The 15,251-nt window shown below is 30.5% G+C and overlaps 3 protein-coding genes across 4 annotated transcripts; 1 reads left to right on the forward strand and 2 right to left on the reverse strand.

The window, feature by feature from the left end:
• The first annotated feature begins 749 nt into the window (after window positions 1–749).
• On the forward strand, window positions 750–5,270 carry LOC108564060 (glutamate receptor ionotropic, kainate 2-like). 2 transcript variants are annotated; one of them, XM_017922969.1, is made up of 11 exons: window positions 750–1,136; window positions 1,189–1,880; window positions 1,953–2,228; window positions 2,282–2,506; window positions 2,577–2,783; window positions 2,833–3,194; window positions 3,249–3,447; window positions 3,495–3,717; window positions 4,577–4,692; window positions 4,771–4,815; window positions 4,868–5,031. In XM_017922969.1, exons 1-11 carry the CDS (start codon window positions 1,067–1,069, stop codon window positions 4,952–4,954), a joined length of 2,502 nt encoding a protein of 833 aa, XP_017778458.1. In that variant the 5' UTR covers window positions 750–1,066; the 3' UTR covers window positions 4,955–5,031. The 2 variants fall into 2 exon arrangements, with proteins under 2 accessions (XP_017778458.1, XP_017778457.1); XM_017922968.1 differs by having other exon boundaries at window positions 4,771–5,270.
• Window positions 5,271–6,423: 1,153 nt separating this feature from the next.
• On the reverse strand, window positions 6,424–7,513 carry LOC108564058 (protein takeout-like). Its single transcript, XM_017922964.1, has 6 exons — window positions 7,416–7,513; window positions 7,273–7,365; window positions 7,078–7,216; window positions 6,883–7,016; window positions 6,671–6,820; window positions 6,424–6,600 (listed from the first exon to the last, which is right to left on the reverse strand). Exons 1-6 carry the CDS (start codon window positions 7,477–7,479, stop codon window positions 6,452–6,454), a joined length of 729 nt encoding a protein of 242 aa, XP_017778453.1. The 5' UTR covers window positions 7,480–7,513; the 3' UTR covers window positions 6,424–6,451.
• Window positions 7,514–8,257: 744 nt separating this feature from the next.
• Window positions 8,258–9,728, reverse strand: LOC108564057 (protein takeout-like). The gene is made up of 6 exons (XM_017922963.1): window positions 9,591–9,728; window positions 9,443–9,535; window positions 9,249–9,387; window positions 9,061–9,194; window positions 8,861–9,010; window positions 8,258–8,793 (listed from the first exon to the last, which is right to left on the reverse strand). The coding sequence occupies exons 1-6, from the start codon at window positions 9,655–9,657 to the stop codon at window positions 8,645–8,647; spliced, it is 732 nt and encodes a 243-aa protein (XP_017778452.1). The 5' UTR covers window positions 9,658–9,728; the 3' UTR covers window positions 8,258–8,644.
• Window positions 9,729–15,251: the final 5,523 nt, after the last annotated feature.

Genomic DNA, 15,251 nt, shown 5'->3' on the forward strand with positions numbered 1-15,251 from the left:
TAAACAACGTAAACATACCAAGTTTAGTAGTCATAAACAATGTATCAGTTTTAAAAATATCTTCACCTTTTAAGCACTACGCAATTTCAAGCCCCATTTAACATAATGAGTATTCCGATGTAAGGCTAACGTAAAGAAACATAACATGCAATATATTAGAAATGATCAATAGGTTCAGAAATATCGATTCACGTTTACTAATAAATATTTTATCCAATGGGTATTACTTATTAATTATATTTTCTTTCATATATTTTATTTCCAAATATTTAGTGAAAAGTCTTCATTTCTAAAAGTTGTAATGGAGAGTTATTATAAAACATTACTTTTATATTTTCAGGATTCAATATTCTTGTCCCAATTGTAATTATTATTTATTCGGTTTTGTTTCTGTTTTTTAGGAATTGTCCCTAATAAGCGGCTTTCCCGATTAACCGGTGTACATTTATTTTCTCATATTTATGTCTGATTTTTGTTCATAATAATGAAGTTAATTTTTTATTTACATTTCAAATAACATTGCAATTAAACAGCATTTTTAAACAATTCAATAATTATATTACAATAGAATAAATGATAATGTTTAGTATGTATATTATGAAAAACATATGAGAATGTTTGTATACTTTCCATTTTGGTTTGCAGACCAATGGAATGAAATAAAAAATGAAGGAATTGGCTGACTGCCTGACACATATTTATTTTAACAAACGATTCTCTATTTCTCGGTTTACTAGCTGCAGTTGCCTTTGAAATATCAAGTGGGTTACATCGCCTAACAACACTCGTCTCTATTTTCTACACCTACAATTTACAATCAACAATGACATAATGCGTTGCACGTACTGAGGATGCACCAAATATCAGTTCGTTCTAAAAATACAATCGCCGGCACGCTTATTGGAACCAATGCGTGTTTAAATGTGGAGGAGGTACGAAAATACACACGGGAAATAATTAAAAATACGTATACTCTAAACACAAACTGGAGCCAAACATGTTTTCTCTTCGTTAATCCAGTAAAGTCAAAAAAGTTATTTAAAAAAGTTCTTTTAATTAAATTACGATGCGCAGTGAAATTGTTTTGGTGTTTTTCATACACGTGTGTCATACGTCCATTCAAAAACTTAAAATAGGTGAGTAAATAATATTTTTTGTGTTTCATTTTTGTTAATATATTAATTGAAGGTGGCGTTTTTGATGAGAGTGATGAACATGAAGAACTTGCTTTTTCTTACGCCGTTAATATGGTGAACAGTTTACATCCTAATGCCAATATTAAATTGGTGGAAAAATCCAGGAGGGTTAAACTAGAAAATACTCTTGAAGTATCAAAGGCGGTTTGCGATTTGCTTGATGATGGAGTTGTTGCAATATTTGGTCCAAGTTCGCAAAGTTCTTCTCCTTATGTGCAATCAATTTGCGATACCAAAGAGATTCCGCATATTGAAACTCATTGGAATACTAATCAACAAAGGAGTTTGGTTAACTTTTACCCAAACCCGTACATGCTAGGTGTTGCTTTTCTTGAGCTTGTTCGGAAATGGGATTGGAAGATGTTTACTATACTTTACGATGATGAAATCAGTTTGATGAAAGTGGATCGTTTGCTTATGGCCGATAATGAAGGTTATAAAATACGTGTGCGGCAGTTGGAAGTTGATGTTTCTTCGCGTTACAGAAATGTTTTGAATACCATTAAAAGATCTGGTGAAAAATATTTTATTCTTGTGTGTAGCATTGAAGTTTTGGAAGAAGTTCTACTACAAGCTCAACAAGTTGGTATAATCACAGATGAATATAATTACATCATAACGAATCCGGATATGCACACTATAGATTTAGGTCCATATCAATACGGAGGTTGTAACATAACGGGGGCATGTATCAATTCATTATATATAAAGCAGTACTAATAAATAATACGATGTTAATGTTTTGACTTTTTTTAGGTGCGTTTAATGAATCCTGAACATCGGAATATGATTGAGTTAGCTGAAAAACTACAACGCATGAAAATGAAGATGGGATTAAATTTAACCTATTTTGATCATTTCGCAGCTTGGAAATTGACTACCAAAACTGCACTTCTGGTCGATGCAGTTTCCTTATTTTTTGAAACTATTAGGGATTTCAAGCTGACTAAACCTTTTGATGTACGAAATTTGGGTTGCGACTCAACCAACAACTGGGAACATGGATATAGCATAACCAATCTATTGAAAACGGTAATTGTTGTATAATTAAAATTTAATTTAATTCATGTATTATTTTGAAACAGAAATCTTTGGATGGTCTCACTGGTATTGTAAAATTTGATTATCAAGGAGTACGCACAGAATTTAATTTGGAGATTATCGAATTAGCAGTTGGTGGATTAATTAAGATTGGAACCTGGAATGTTTCACACAGCGTAACCATTGAAAGATTTTATAGTCCAATTGAAATAGTTCAAGTAGATGAAGGTTCTCTAACCAATAAATCATTCGTAGTCATCACAGCTCTGGTAAACTTTCATCTTTATTACCAAATTGACTCTTTGTTTGTTTAATTGAAGGTCGGCTCTAAAATCGCAGACCCCACCATACGGATTGTTGAAGGAAACAACAACTCAGCTGTCAGGAAATGATAGATTCGAAGGATTCGGAATTGATTTGATTCATGAGTTATCTTTGATGCTCGGATTCAATTATACTTTCGTTATACAAGAGGATGGTGCTAACGGGAATTTTGATAGAAGGACTAAGCAGTGGAACGGAATGATCCGGGAAATAATTGATGGAGTAATCTAATTTTATTCTTTGAATTCAATTGACTAACTCGTGGTTTTAGAGAGCGGATTTGGCTATAACTGATCTCACAATAACATCAGAAAGGGAGAACGCAGTAGATTTTACAATGCCTTTCATGAATCTCGGAATCAGCATTTTGTATAGGAAACCAGAACCGGTAGCACCTAGTTTGTTCACGTTCGCTTCACCCTTTTCATTACAAGTATGGATGCTTCTTGGAGTTGCTTACTTCTTTGTATCCATCAGCTTATTTATAATCGGAAGACTTTGTCCAAGCGAATGGACAAATCCCTATCCGTGTGTCGAAGAACCCGAGTTTCTAATCAACCAATTCTCTTTAAGGAACTCTTTATGGTTTACAATTGGTAGTTTGATGCAACAGGGAACAGAAATTGCACCAATGTATGATTGTCATTACTTTTTTTTCATAACAAATAAATTTAAATCATTTTTTAGAGGAATTTCAACAAGAATGGTTGCTGGGATTTGGTGGTTCTTTACGTTGATTATGGTTTCCTCATATACCGCTAATTTAGCTGCTTTTTTGACAGTTGAAACTTTGGTAACTTCTTTTAAAAATATCGAAGAGTTGGCCGAACAGACGGAAATTAAATACGGAGCCAAAAAAGATGGAGCAACTTCCAACTTTTTCAGGGTAATTACTTTTTGTAGATAATTTATGAATTATAGTTAATATTTTAGGATTCTGACATCGAATCTTACAAAGTAATTGGAAGATATATGTATAAACATCCAACAGATATGACTGCTGATAATGATGAAGGAGTTAGACGCGTGGAGACTGAAAATTATGCTTTTCTAATGGAATCTACCACTATTGAATATATAGTTGAAAGGCATTGTACTTTAGCTCAGGTTGGAGGACTTTTGGATGATAAAGGTTATGGAATTGCTATGAGAAAAGGTAATCTGTTTTAACAAATCGTATTATACCATATTTAATGGCAAATATTACTTTTTTATCAACATTTTTCTAGTGATGATATTAATCTTTTCATTACTTTCATATATCTATGAGGGTAGTTTTTGATAACTTTTTCCAGTGTTGTTCAATAGCTTCGATGCCCTGTTTATAGTGAGAACTGTCAAGCTTCTCAAAATAACCAGTAACCATAGACTCCACTTCTTCATTGTTTGTAAATCTTTTACCATCGAGTCACTTTTATAATCCGAGAGCTATATCTGGCGATTAGGGTGCGTGAAGAAGCAATTGGAACTTTAACTCATTGATTTTGGCCATCGTGATAACAGATGTATGAACTGGTGTATTGTTTTCATGAAACTACATTGTGAGCAAACGCGCATCTTGCGCACAGCTTTCTCATGATTATATTTTTAGTCAATATGATAAACAGCACAAATTCTGAAATGTCTACCATGTCCAATACTATTTTGTGGAATTTTCTATGTTTACAAATTCACTGAGAGCGTTCACTATGACTGTCAAACAAATACTAATGAATGTAGGATCTTGTCGGGTACTTCTGGGTCTACCCACGTAAATTCACTTTAAAAATTTACATGTTTATATTATTTTTAATTCATTTTGTATACTATACTAAATGTCTCTGGAAACCCATGTGATTCCATGTGGTTGCTGGCTTGCAGCACGTGGAACTCTACAAAATGATTAAGTTTATATACTTACATATTGAAAATACAGAATTTTTCTTTTCAATCTTATTATAATATAAATTTGCTATAGACTTTATTTGTTGTATAAATTAACTCTGAAAAATTATATTTAATTTATATACTTACAGATTCAAAATACAGGAACATATTAAGTGCTGCCGTTCTCAAACTGCAAGAGACTGGAAAATTGACATCTCTAAAAATAAAATGGTGGAAGGAAAAACGTGGAGGTGGAAACTGCGCTGTAAGTTATAAAATATTAAATTATCATTAAACAAAAATAAATTAAAGAAAGATAAACTGAAAAACTTGTTTTTTTTAGAGTCGTACAGCAGGAGGAGCTGCAACTCCACTAGGCTTGAAGAATGTAGAAGGTGTGTTTTTCATTTTAACGCTGGGAACTATTTTAGGATTTTTAGGGACATTCCTGGAATTGGCACTACATATTTTGCGTAAAACGTATAAAGATACAAAACGTTTTAAAAGAGACTACATGGAAGAATTGAAGTTTGTGTTTCAATTTAAAAAGCGAATGAAACCTGTTATGCAAATTGATTCAAAGAATAGTAATTCAAGTAAACACTCGTCTAAAAAGCAAAGCATTTGAATAATAATTCCAGTATATTAAATGGAACTTTGATTTGTTTTCACTCATTTTAATTACGCTTCTAATTGTAATTGTCGATAACTATGTTTGATCGTGTGTATGCAATAATTTTAATAAACTGTTTACATTCAGTGTTTTATTTTGAACTTGGGCTGAGGTGACGCAACTTTAAACTATTTATAATTGAGCAAAATAAAAAGTAATTGTAGCACAATAATGAACTATTTATTTATAAGAATTAATATAATATGTTTTCATTTTTGTATGATTTGTTTTTTAAACCGTTTTAATTCCTGTATTAAATATTATGCAATATAATTATAATGTTCCTTTCAATTAATCATAAAATTACATAAAATAAACGGACTAAATATATAAAAAGATCTACGTTCTTGTAACGGTTTATTTATTTTTTATGATTTCAATTATAAAACGAATTTACTGATATTTACATTTTGTGAATTACATAAATAAAAACATATGTCATACAAGAAATAAATTTAATATAGACAAAAATTGGACTATCATCTGTAAGGAGTATAGTTAATGATATTGAATTGGAAAGGTGTTGCTTGGTTGCCTGTTTGGTGAAATTATTTTGCTTATCCGCGAAAATTTAAAAACATATATAAAAAATATTTGAGCGAAAATTGCTTTAGCAAGTACCTGCACTTCATCGCGAAGAAGGAGGACAAAAGGTGCTGGTACTGTGAGGAGGACGATAGGCCTGAGCACACGCTATTTAGGTGCTGCAGATGGGTTGGAAGAAAGCACGAGGTGGAGGCAAAATTGGGAGTTCTGCTAGAGCCAGAAAATGTTATCAGTGAAATTCTGAAGAGTGCGAAGAGCTGGGATATTGTAGCGGCGTACATATCAGAGGTGCTACTAAGCAAAGAAGAAGACGAGCGGGAGCTGCAGAGGGTCTACGAGGATAGTGGCAGTGCAGGCCAGAGAGGCAAAGACAATCAGCATCGCAGAGTAGTATAGTGATACAGGTCCTGCATGCTGGCGAAGAAGGGGAGAGGTTTTAGTGCGGTAAGAATCCCACAGTACCACGACTCCTCCCGTGGTCCTTATGTAAGGTTTTATCTCCTCTACAAAATAAAAAGACATAAATTTGAAATCTATTTTTTGTAGAAATACTGAGTATAAAAGTAATACAAATATTTATGAATGTATTTTCAATATTCACTTCACAATAAGGACAAGGGACACTATAAAAAAAATCAAAAGATTAATCTAAATATTTTAATAATACCCATTTTTTTATTGTAATTAATTATAAACTATTGCCCTTTGGTCTAAATAATGGCAAATAAAAATTTGTAAATAAAATAAAAATATACAACATTTTTTCTTACATAAAAAGTCAATACTTAATATTAAATTCAACTAATTATAGAAAAAGGTCATTATACGGAATTTGATCGGATAATCTAGAGAACATTGTTTTTAGTATGACACTGATCGTCCTTGAAACAGCTGGTTCGACTTCCTTGGACAAATCTTGCCAATTTTCATTTAGAAAATTATTCATTTGGTCACCTACGTAAATTAAATAAATAAACAATTTATCTAAAACTAATTCAAGTAATAATAAAAAAAAAAATCGTACCTAATGCTTTGTCGCCATTGAATAAGTTATCGAAGTGATAAAAACTCCTATTTGTGTTGTAGTGCAACACAAATTCTCCGGGTGTTGCATATTCCACTCCATCCTTTTTATACAAGGACCAAGCCAACGTAAAGTCGAAAACAGCATCATCTGTTCATACATCAAATAATTTACTCTTAAGGTCAATAAATTTACTATTAAACTTGATATACCTATTTTAATTGAGGCCCCTCCGTGACCTTTAATTGGTAGAATCAACACCTGACCATCGATGTCGTACGTACCTTTAACTTCTAACTGCGGGAAATAAATGGATGTAGAACATGATCCAATCTTGAAATCGCATCTGTTAATATTTTTAAATTATTACATATTATTGCATAGATTTTAACTTTTTCTTTCACTACTTCATATCGGTTATATTTCCTTTCTCTAATCCATAAATATCCACGTCTGTGAGTTTTAGTTTCAATGATTCAGTCGCTTCGATTCCAATTTCATCTACATGGAATGGACTGATTGGGGGAAAACCCAATTCTTTATAACCTAAAAGAATTATGCTAATTTTGAAAAAATACACAATTCAATTGGTAAATACTTACCAGTCACTAATCTAGGTATAACCACTCTACTGACAGCAATGCCGCATTCACCAAAGTTAGGATCATTTTTATCACATTTTTTTATGAAATTTGCTAAAAATATTGAACTAATAAATTGAATAATAAATTGTTTGCAATATTACGTAATTGGGCAGCATGGATCACAATTGTTGATATTAGAAGAAGAAAAAAACTTGACACAAACATTATGACTGGGTTCTTTGAAATTGCTACACTCTAACTGCGCTCATTTAATTATTGAATCAATTTATACGATTTTTAAATCAAGCGCTTTACAACGAAACAATTAATTGTTTTGCAATTATTTCTATTCAAATTGTTTACTTGGAAAATTGTGAAATGCTATAAATTGAAAATAATTTGTATTGTGCAATATTCATATTACATATCATCCATGCGTATCGATATACTAAATGATGTAAAACAAAAATTAATTTTTGCATTTGAATCGATATAAAAATATTGGCAAACGCTAATCAATTCATGTGATGTTTGTAATACTACAAACTGTTAAATTTTATTATGAAATAATAATTATTAAAATTGTTAAAAATAAACGTTTTTTTCTTATTTCTCCTTTACAGTTAACATAGTGAAGTATTCATGGTAATGGCAGTAAACTCATCATATCGCAGTATTTATCTCTTGTGATTATATAGTATAATTATCTATCAATCTTCTTGATAATAGCTTAACAACGCAATGACTGTAGCGATATAAGCCACTGGATCTATAATTAAGATTCAATAATTAATCAATAAGGATAATCGCCAAGGAGTGATGTACAATTAAATTTGTCAACAGCTAGATCATTTACTGAATGTTTTTCTAATAAAACAGATTGTAAATAAAAAGGACGTTATAAAAATAACTATATTTTTGATTTCTTTCGTCCCTAATTGAAGTAATTTAATGAATCAATGGAAATTGTTACCTTTATTAAAATTGATTAACAAAAAATGAGTAAGTTGTAAATATAGTTTATTTTCGGAGCGCATTCGTCTGATAGACATACAAAAATTATACCACAAATATGTGCTTCTCAATATTACTTTTATACATTTTTTTTTTAGTTTGAAAAAATATATATTATGTATAATATATATTAGAGCAACCTTTTTGACCACAGACCACTAAACTGAAAATATTGACTCCCGCAAACCAAAATCATATTTTTTTTCCATAAAAATATTTTTTTTATAAAGTTGAAATGGAAATTTCATTTGCTTTTAGATTAGGTCTTTTATAAAAATGTAACGTAACAAGACATAAAATAGAATTACAATATAAGAAAAACAAAGTTTGCAAATATATAAAATTATGTACGGATCACCGGTTGGCGACCGCTGTATTAGAGGAACAATTCATTATAAGGAATTTGATCTGCAAATTTAGAGAAAATAGATTTCAAGATGACTGCTATAGTATTTGAAACTGCAGGCTCTACTTCCCTCGACAGTTCCTGCCAATTTTCATTTAAGAAATCGTTCATTTGATCACCTAAAATAAATTTTAAAATAAATTATTATAAAGTATATATATTATTAAAAATAATATAGCTTCTTACCTAACACTTTATCACCATTGAATAGATTATCAAAATGAAAAATGCTTCTTTCAGTTTGGTAGTGCAATTCGAATTTGCCAATAGAAGCATAATCAACACCTTCTTTTTGTTTTATAGACCATTTGAATGAAATTAGAAAGTTACCACCAACTAAAAGAAAATGAACGTAAACAGGACAAATATGTTTTGAAATCACTTACCGATTTTAATATTTGTTGGGCCATGACCTTTAATTGGTAAAATCATTACTCTACCATCAATGTCATATATTCCTTTTACTTCCAACTCTGGAAAATATATTTTTGAAACGCAATCCATTGAATTAAAATTGCAACTTGGAATAGAAAAACAATATTAATTTAAAGTATAAATTATAAAAACGTCTTACTCAATCGAGTTGAACTTTGCTTTTTCCAATCCAAATATGTCCACATCGGAGAGCTTTAATTTTAACGAATCGGTTGCTTCAATTGCAATTTCTTGCACGTGAAAAGGTACAAAAGGAGGAAAATTTAACTCTTTATAACCTGAAACAATACTTTCCGATGTATTTGATTATTTACAATTTTTGCATAAACTAACCATTTTGCAATTTAGGAATAATGTCGTGAGCTAAATCTATGGCACATTTACCAAAATTTGGATCATTTTTGTCACATTTTTGTATGAAACTTGCTGAAATAGTGATACAATTAAATAGTTATTAGTTTTTTAATGCGGTTGATATTACGTAATTTGGCAGCATTTGCTGCAAAAGTTAAGACGAGCAAAATTAACCCACGTGTTACAGAATTCATTTTGCTGGATGCAACTTGAATACTGGTTTCACAATGTACATTTGCGTTTATATAATTTCAAATTTTAATGAAATTTCATATAATTATATGTAGTTATGGTTTATAAACATTTAGTATTTATAAAAAGAAAACATGTTTTTTTATAGCATTACAAAGGTTATTGAATACAAGTTATGCTATTTAATTATTATGTGGTAATGGTAATTATTTACTATAAAATATGTGGAACAAATATTACAATTTCTATTTTCAGAATGATATAATTTTATAATAATAGATATTATTTATTTGTTTTTATGAAAATGAAATGTGCATCATTAGGAGCAATTTGTTTCCCAGGGTGTACTTTAAGTTTTTTTAAGTATAATTTAACTTATTCCTACACTGGGAAAATATTTTTTTTGTGAAAAAAGTACAACCAATTTTGTTGATTTTTTGATATTCTTTCAATTAATCAACATTATTAATATTATATTGTCAAGTTATAAAAAAAACTGATATATAAATGTATTAAATCAATAAAAAATATTTTTAATTTAATTGATATGTTTTTATTTCATACTTTCCTGATTATATTTATTTATGTAATTTTGTAGTTGAATACTAAATGACTACTTGAAATCAATGATTTGATAATTTATGCGCAATTAAAGGATATATAAAATATTTTACTATTATATTTGATCTTAATCGAAGTTAATTCAATTGTGAGATATTACGAATATCATTAAATAGCCACAATTATATTAAAAATAATTTCACACACGTTTAGATAAAAATGATATTGACCGTTGTCTTTCCATTTAAATTCATATGATTATGACGGCAGAGAAATCAAATATTTTGACAAAAATGTTTATTTATGAATTTATTTAATACCTTGACTTATTTACTGAAGAATAGATTGCTGATAAAATATACATTTGACAATACAGTGAAACCTCGCTTAACGAGTTTAATCCGTTCCAAAATTTCCGGATTTTTACTCGTATTAATACACAAGTTTTAAAAATCAAGAGAAGTCTCGGATTGCACGCCTTCAATCCGAGACTTCTCTTCTCCTCGTCACTTATTATGCGAAACGTCACTCGTTATTCGAGTCATTTTTCTTACAATTAATTTTGCTCGTTAAGCGAAATGCTCGTTATGCAAGGTGCTCGTACGCGGGGTTCCACTGTATATACACTGTGTATCCTATTTATGATTAGCCGTAGTACATTTTGGTTATAATTATTTATGGAATAATTCGCTGAACAAATTATAATACTTACTATATAGGAAAAATAAAACAAACACAAACAGATTTGCATCATGTTTATCCCAAGAGAAAACGCCATGCGAGGAAGACAAGGAAAACTTCTCGAAAAAAAAAATATAGAAAACTCTAAATTTGAAATAAAACATTTCCTTACATCATCATTCCAAATGTCTAATCCAATAAAACAACCAAGTAAAATTTATGATTCTGCATGTAATCAAATAAAATGCAAGAAGACTTAATCAGAGGTAATATATTAAAGGATCTGCAAAAGAAAGTGATACTAACAATTATTTTAGATTATAATAACTGGACACTTCCCATCTCAATGAAAAATAGGAAGGAATGAAGAAATAAAGTTATATAGACTCTACATTGTAGTATACTTCGCATCATTTAAAATATATTTGGCAATGCATTAATTAACAGGCTAACATAATAATCATAAATGACATCAGGACAGTAACTTTTATAGCGGCAGATGCAAATACACTTGTAATGAAACTTAAACAATGGTGGTTTGAAGTCTAGTTCGAAATGGTTTCTCGGAGTATGGCACACTCTATAACAGTGATGGACTACTGTTGGAAAACTTGCAGATTAAATAGGTTTGCTAATAGAAGGAATTCTGGAATGCTGTTGGCTCAAGTAGAAAGTGTTTTCTGGAAATCCTATCTCAGAAATAGGATTTCCAGAAAGCACGGTGAAAGAACTTTCTACTTGAGCCAACAGCATTCCAGGCTTCGGTACTTCGTCAAGTAGCATATATTATTTGGATGCGGATGAGTACAGATGAAGCATGAGGCGGAATAAAATATTTGAGAACTGTTAGAACCAGAGATATTCGTTGGTAAAATGCTGCCGAGACAAGAGAGGTAGGACGTCGTAGTAATATACTTATCTGGGGTGCTCTTCATTAAGGAAGATGATGAGCTGAGAATTTGAAGTGCAAATGCAGATATGAAAATCTGCATTGCGGAGATTTATCAAAATACCTTTGCAAGGTTACATTTCCTCTTAAAAAAAGTATACTATCATCGATACTTTTCATTTGTGTATATATTGTATAGTTTTTATTTGCCAAAAAAATGTTTTTCTTTCATTAAGCAGCATACATTATTTAAAAACGTACAAAGATATTAAATACAAGTTTTGCTATTTGTTTCATTCGAAAAATAGCGAAATTACATCTCACACAATAAGTTCGTAGGATGACTAATAAAACAACAACTTTTGGGCATCAACATAGTCTACAAGAGTGATGCATTCATTCCAATGCTTCTCTAATATTTCAATTCCTTTCTTGTAGAACGATTTATCTTTGGCCTCAAAATACCCTTCAGTTTCGGCAATCACTTCTTCATTAGAACAAAATCTCTTTCTCTTGAGCATCATCATAGAATGTTGCAATTGTATTATTGCTAGTTTTAGGTATATCTGTCGTGTATAGAAGGTAAAGCAATAGTTAAAAACACTTCCCTGCTGCATCCAGGGATATATTGGATATAAACTAATGTTTGTTTGTTGATTTATTAGTCGCTGGGAACCAGATCTATAGAATACGACAAGCAAATCAAAGTGAAATTTGTGCATTTTTGTCATCGTTTTGATCGACTTGTGACACGGTCGGTGCATTGGGCTTGGTGAAAGAGCACAGACCAGCTCCAAGCAGTGATCGAAATCATCAACTCGTTGTTTTTGGTCCACTGTGAGCTAATGTGGTACCCATTTCGAACAGAGCTTTTCATGATCAAACGTTCATGCAAAATGGTGAATACTCTGCCTTCTGGCCGAATTTTGGAGAAATTTGTTGAACGCTCTGCAACATTTGTGTCTGTACGACCGCGTTTAAAATCAGCAAACCACTTGTCTCGACGGAGAAGAGCCCCATAATACTTATCAAGCCATTGCTTTGCTTGAACGGTATTTTTCCCCATAAAAAAGCAATGTTTTATCAACAAACGAAATTCAGATTATTCCATTGTCTTGAAAATTACAAAAGTAGCGTCACTAAAACCACTGTAACTTTGGTTGGTAGGTCCTAAAAATGATATGAAAGAAATAAAGTAGAGACGTCAATCTATATGATATCCATAGACTTACCATCTATATGATATCATACGAACATATTGAGCAAGGTGTTATGTACTTAAAATTATAAACTATAGAACCGATAAATTTACAAAAATTTCAAATCCAGATTAACTTACCATGCGGGAACGTCAAAAATTTTAGAAAAATTGTTAGAGAATTACAATTTAGAACGATTCAATTATATACATGTCAATTTAAGGAAGAAAAGAATTATCGCGCGATAATTAGGTATCAGATTAAAAATCTGATACCTAACTCGGATTTAGAGAATGTTAAAGAAGAAATAGAAAGCTATGGACATACGGTGATTAATATCACGAACGTCATGAATAAGTAAAGAAAATAATTGTCGATATTCTTTGTAGATTTATAACGAAAATATAATAATAAGAAATCTTTAATATCAGAAAACTGCATTACCAAATCGTCAATACAGAAATACCAGTGAATTCCCGCAATGCAAACAATGCCAATGCTACAATCGCACACAGAAATATTGCAACAATGATCCGCGCTGAGTTAAATGTCGGTAAAACCAGCTCACAAGTGACTGGTTACCTCAAACACAATAAGCCCAAAGGAAATTAAAACAAATATAAGTTTATATCCAATATGGGGCCGAATGATAAGTCGGTATTGTGCGCGCCGGTTCAAATCCTGGTCAAGCCATGCCCTTTGTGAGCCTTGCTTGCAGCAATAGGGTCATTGTTCGTCACAGCAGATTCACAGTGAAAGGAAATAGTGGAATCGTAGAGCATCAATATACTACTGAAGTTAACCTACAAGACAACAGCCAACCTACAAATTAAAAATCATCGTAATGGTAAAAATTCACCTGAAAAGATTACATACTTTATGTCAACCGCGATCTTAAATTTACTCAATGTTCCCACTGATGAACAGATTGACTTTTTTTTTCCAATCAAAACATGTCCAAATCGGAAAGCTTTAATTTTAACGAATTGGTTGCCTCAATTCCAATTTTGTTGCACATGAGAAGATGTAATAGCAGGAAAATTTAACTCTTTATAACCTGAAAGAAGACTATTCAAAATATTTATTTATTTATAATTTATAATTTATGCAATATTTGACCATTCTGTAATTTAGGAATAAAGCCGTGAGCCTATTATGGCACATTTACCAAAATTTAGATAATTTTTGTCGCATTTGTTTACAAAACTTGTTGAAATAGTGATACAATTAAATAATGATGATAAAGAACTCGGTTGATAAAGCATGCGGTTGAATATTACGTAATTTCGCAGCGTTTATATATTTTAAAATTGTTATGCAATTTCATCTAATTACATAAGTTGTTTTATGAAAAAATAATATTTAAAAATGAAGTATTTGTTTTTTTTAAACCTTATGCGGAATATATAATAATTTAAATATATACAAAAGTTATTATAAAAATAGATTTTAATTTAATCGATATTTTTTTTATGCAATACTATAGATGAATATTAGAGTAGTACAACCAATCAATGATTTAATAATTTATGCGCAATTAAATGATATTTCAAATATTTTATTATTAAATTGGAACATACTCGAAGATTCAAGACTAAGATCAATTTGTGAAAATCATTAAATATATAGAATCACTCAGAATTAGTCTTAGTCAACCTATCGAAGTAACTACATTGTCTTGGAAAGCACCCCAAGAGTACCAATTATTATAATAAACATGTTATAAACCAAACGAACTACATAATTCCTACAACTGAGACTCTACAACGACAACACCGGACAATATTGCACTGTGTCCAGAATTCCATCCCTGGGACACGACAGACCGTTGTCTTTTCACTTAAATTTATTTGATTATGCCGGAAGACAAATATATTTTGACAAAAAGATTTATTTATTCATTTGCATATCGATATAATTAAATCAGTTAAAATATAAAATTTGACAATATATAGAAAATTGGAAACAAAACATTTTATTACATCATCATTCCAAATGTCTCATCTAATAAAACAACCAAATAAATTTATTGATTTCATAGGCAAACAGATAAGATATAAGAAGACTTACTCAGAGCTAATATATTAAAGCAAAGGAAAGTGATTATGATCCTAACAATTGCTTTCAGCTTTCATTACTTACTATTCAATCTCAATCGAAAATAACTCAAATAATCTTAATATCCAAACCAGAAAAGACACCAAAAGAAATAAAATTATATAAAGTCTGTATTATAGTCCTTATCCCATCATTTCAAAGGTATTTG

This window comes from Nicrophorus vespilloides, unplaced genomic scaffold (genome assembly GCF_001412225.1).
Source record: "Nicrophorus vespilloides isolate i.1.1-1 unplaced genomic scaffold, Nicve_v1.0, whole genome shotgun sequence".
NCBI lineage: Eukaryota > Metazoa > Arthropoda > Insecta > Coleoptera > Silphidae > Nicrophorus > Nicrophorus vespilloides.

Excerpts from the sequence above, each read along its gene's own strand:
- LOC108564060 (XM_017922968.1), top strand. The coding sequence starts at position 1,067 with ATGCGCAGTGAAATTGTTTTGGTGTTTTTCATACACGTGTGTCATACG. Across the intron at positions 1,881-1,952 it reads GAGGTTGTAACATAACGGGG|GTGCGTTTAATGAATCCTGA; the intron begins GCATGTATCAAT and ends GACTTTTTTTAG. Across the intron at positions 3,448-3,494 it reads CAACTTCCAACTTTTTCAGG|GATTCTGACATCGAATCTTA; the intron begins GTAATTACTTTT and ends TTAATATTTTAG.
- LOC108564058 (XM_017922964.1), bottom strand. The coding sequence starts at position 7,479 with ATGTTTGTGTCAAGTTTTTTTCTTCTTCTAATATCAACAATTGTGATC. Across the intron at positions 7,217-7,272 it reads TATACCTAGATTAGTGACTG|GTTATAAAGAATTGGGTTTT; the intron begins GTAAGTATTTAC and ends TAATTCTTTTAG. Across the intron at positions 6,821-6,882 it reads AGGGGCCTCAATTAAAATAG|ATGATGCTGTTTTCGACTTT; the intron begins GTATATCAAGTT and ends ATGTATGAACAG.
- LOC108564057 (XM_017922963.1), bottom strand. The coding sequence starts at position 9,657 with ATGAATTCTGTAACACGTGGGTTAATTTTGCTCGTCTTAACTTTTGCA. Across the intron at positions 9,536-9,590 it reads AGCAAATGCTGCCAAATTAC|CAAGTTTCATACAAAAATGT; the intron begins GTAATATCAACC and ends TCACTATTTCAG. Across the intron at positions 8,794-8,860 it reads CAATGGTGATAAAGTGTTAG|GTGATCAAATGAACGATTTC; the intron begins GTAAGAAGCTAT and ends AATTTATTTTAG.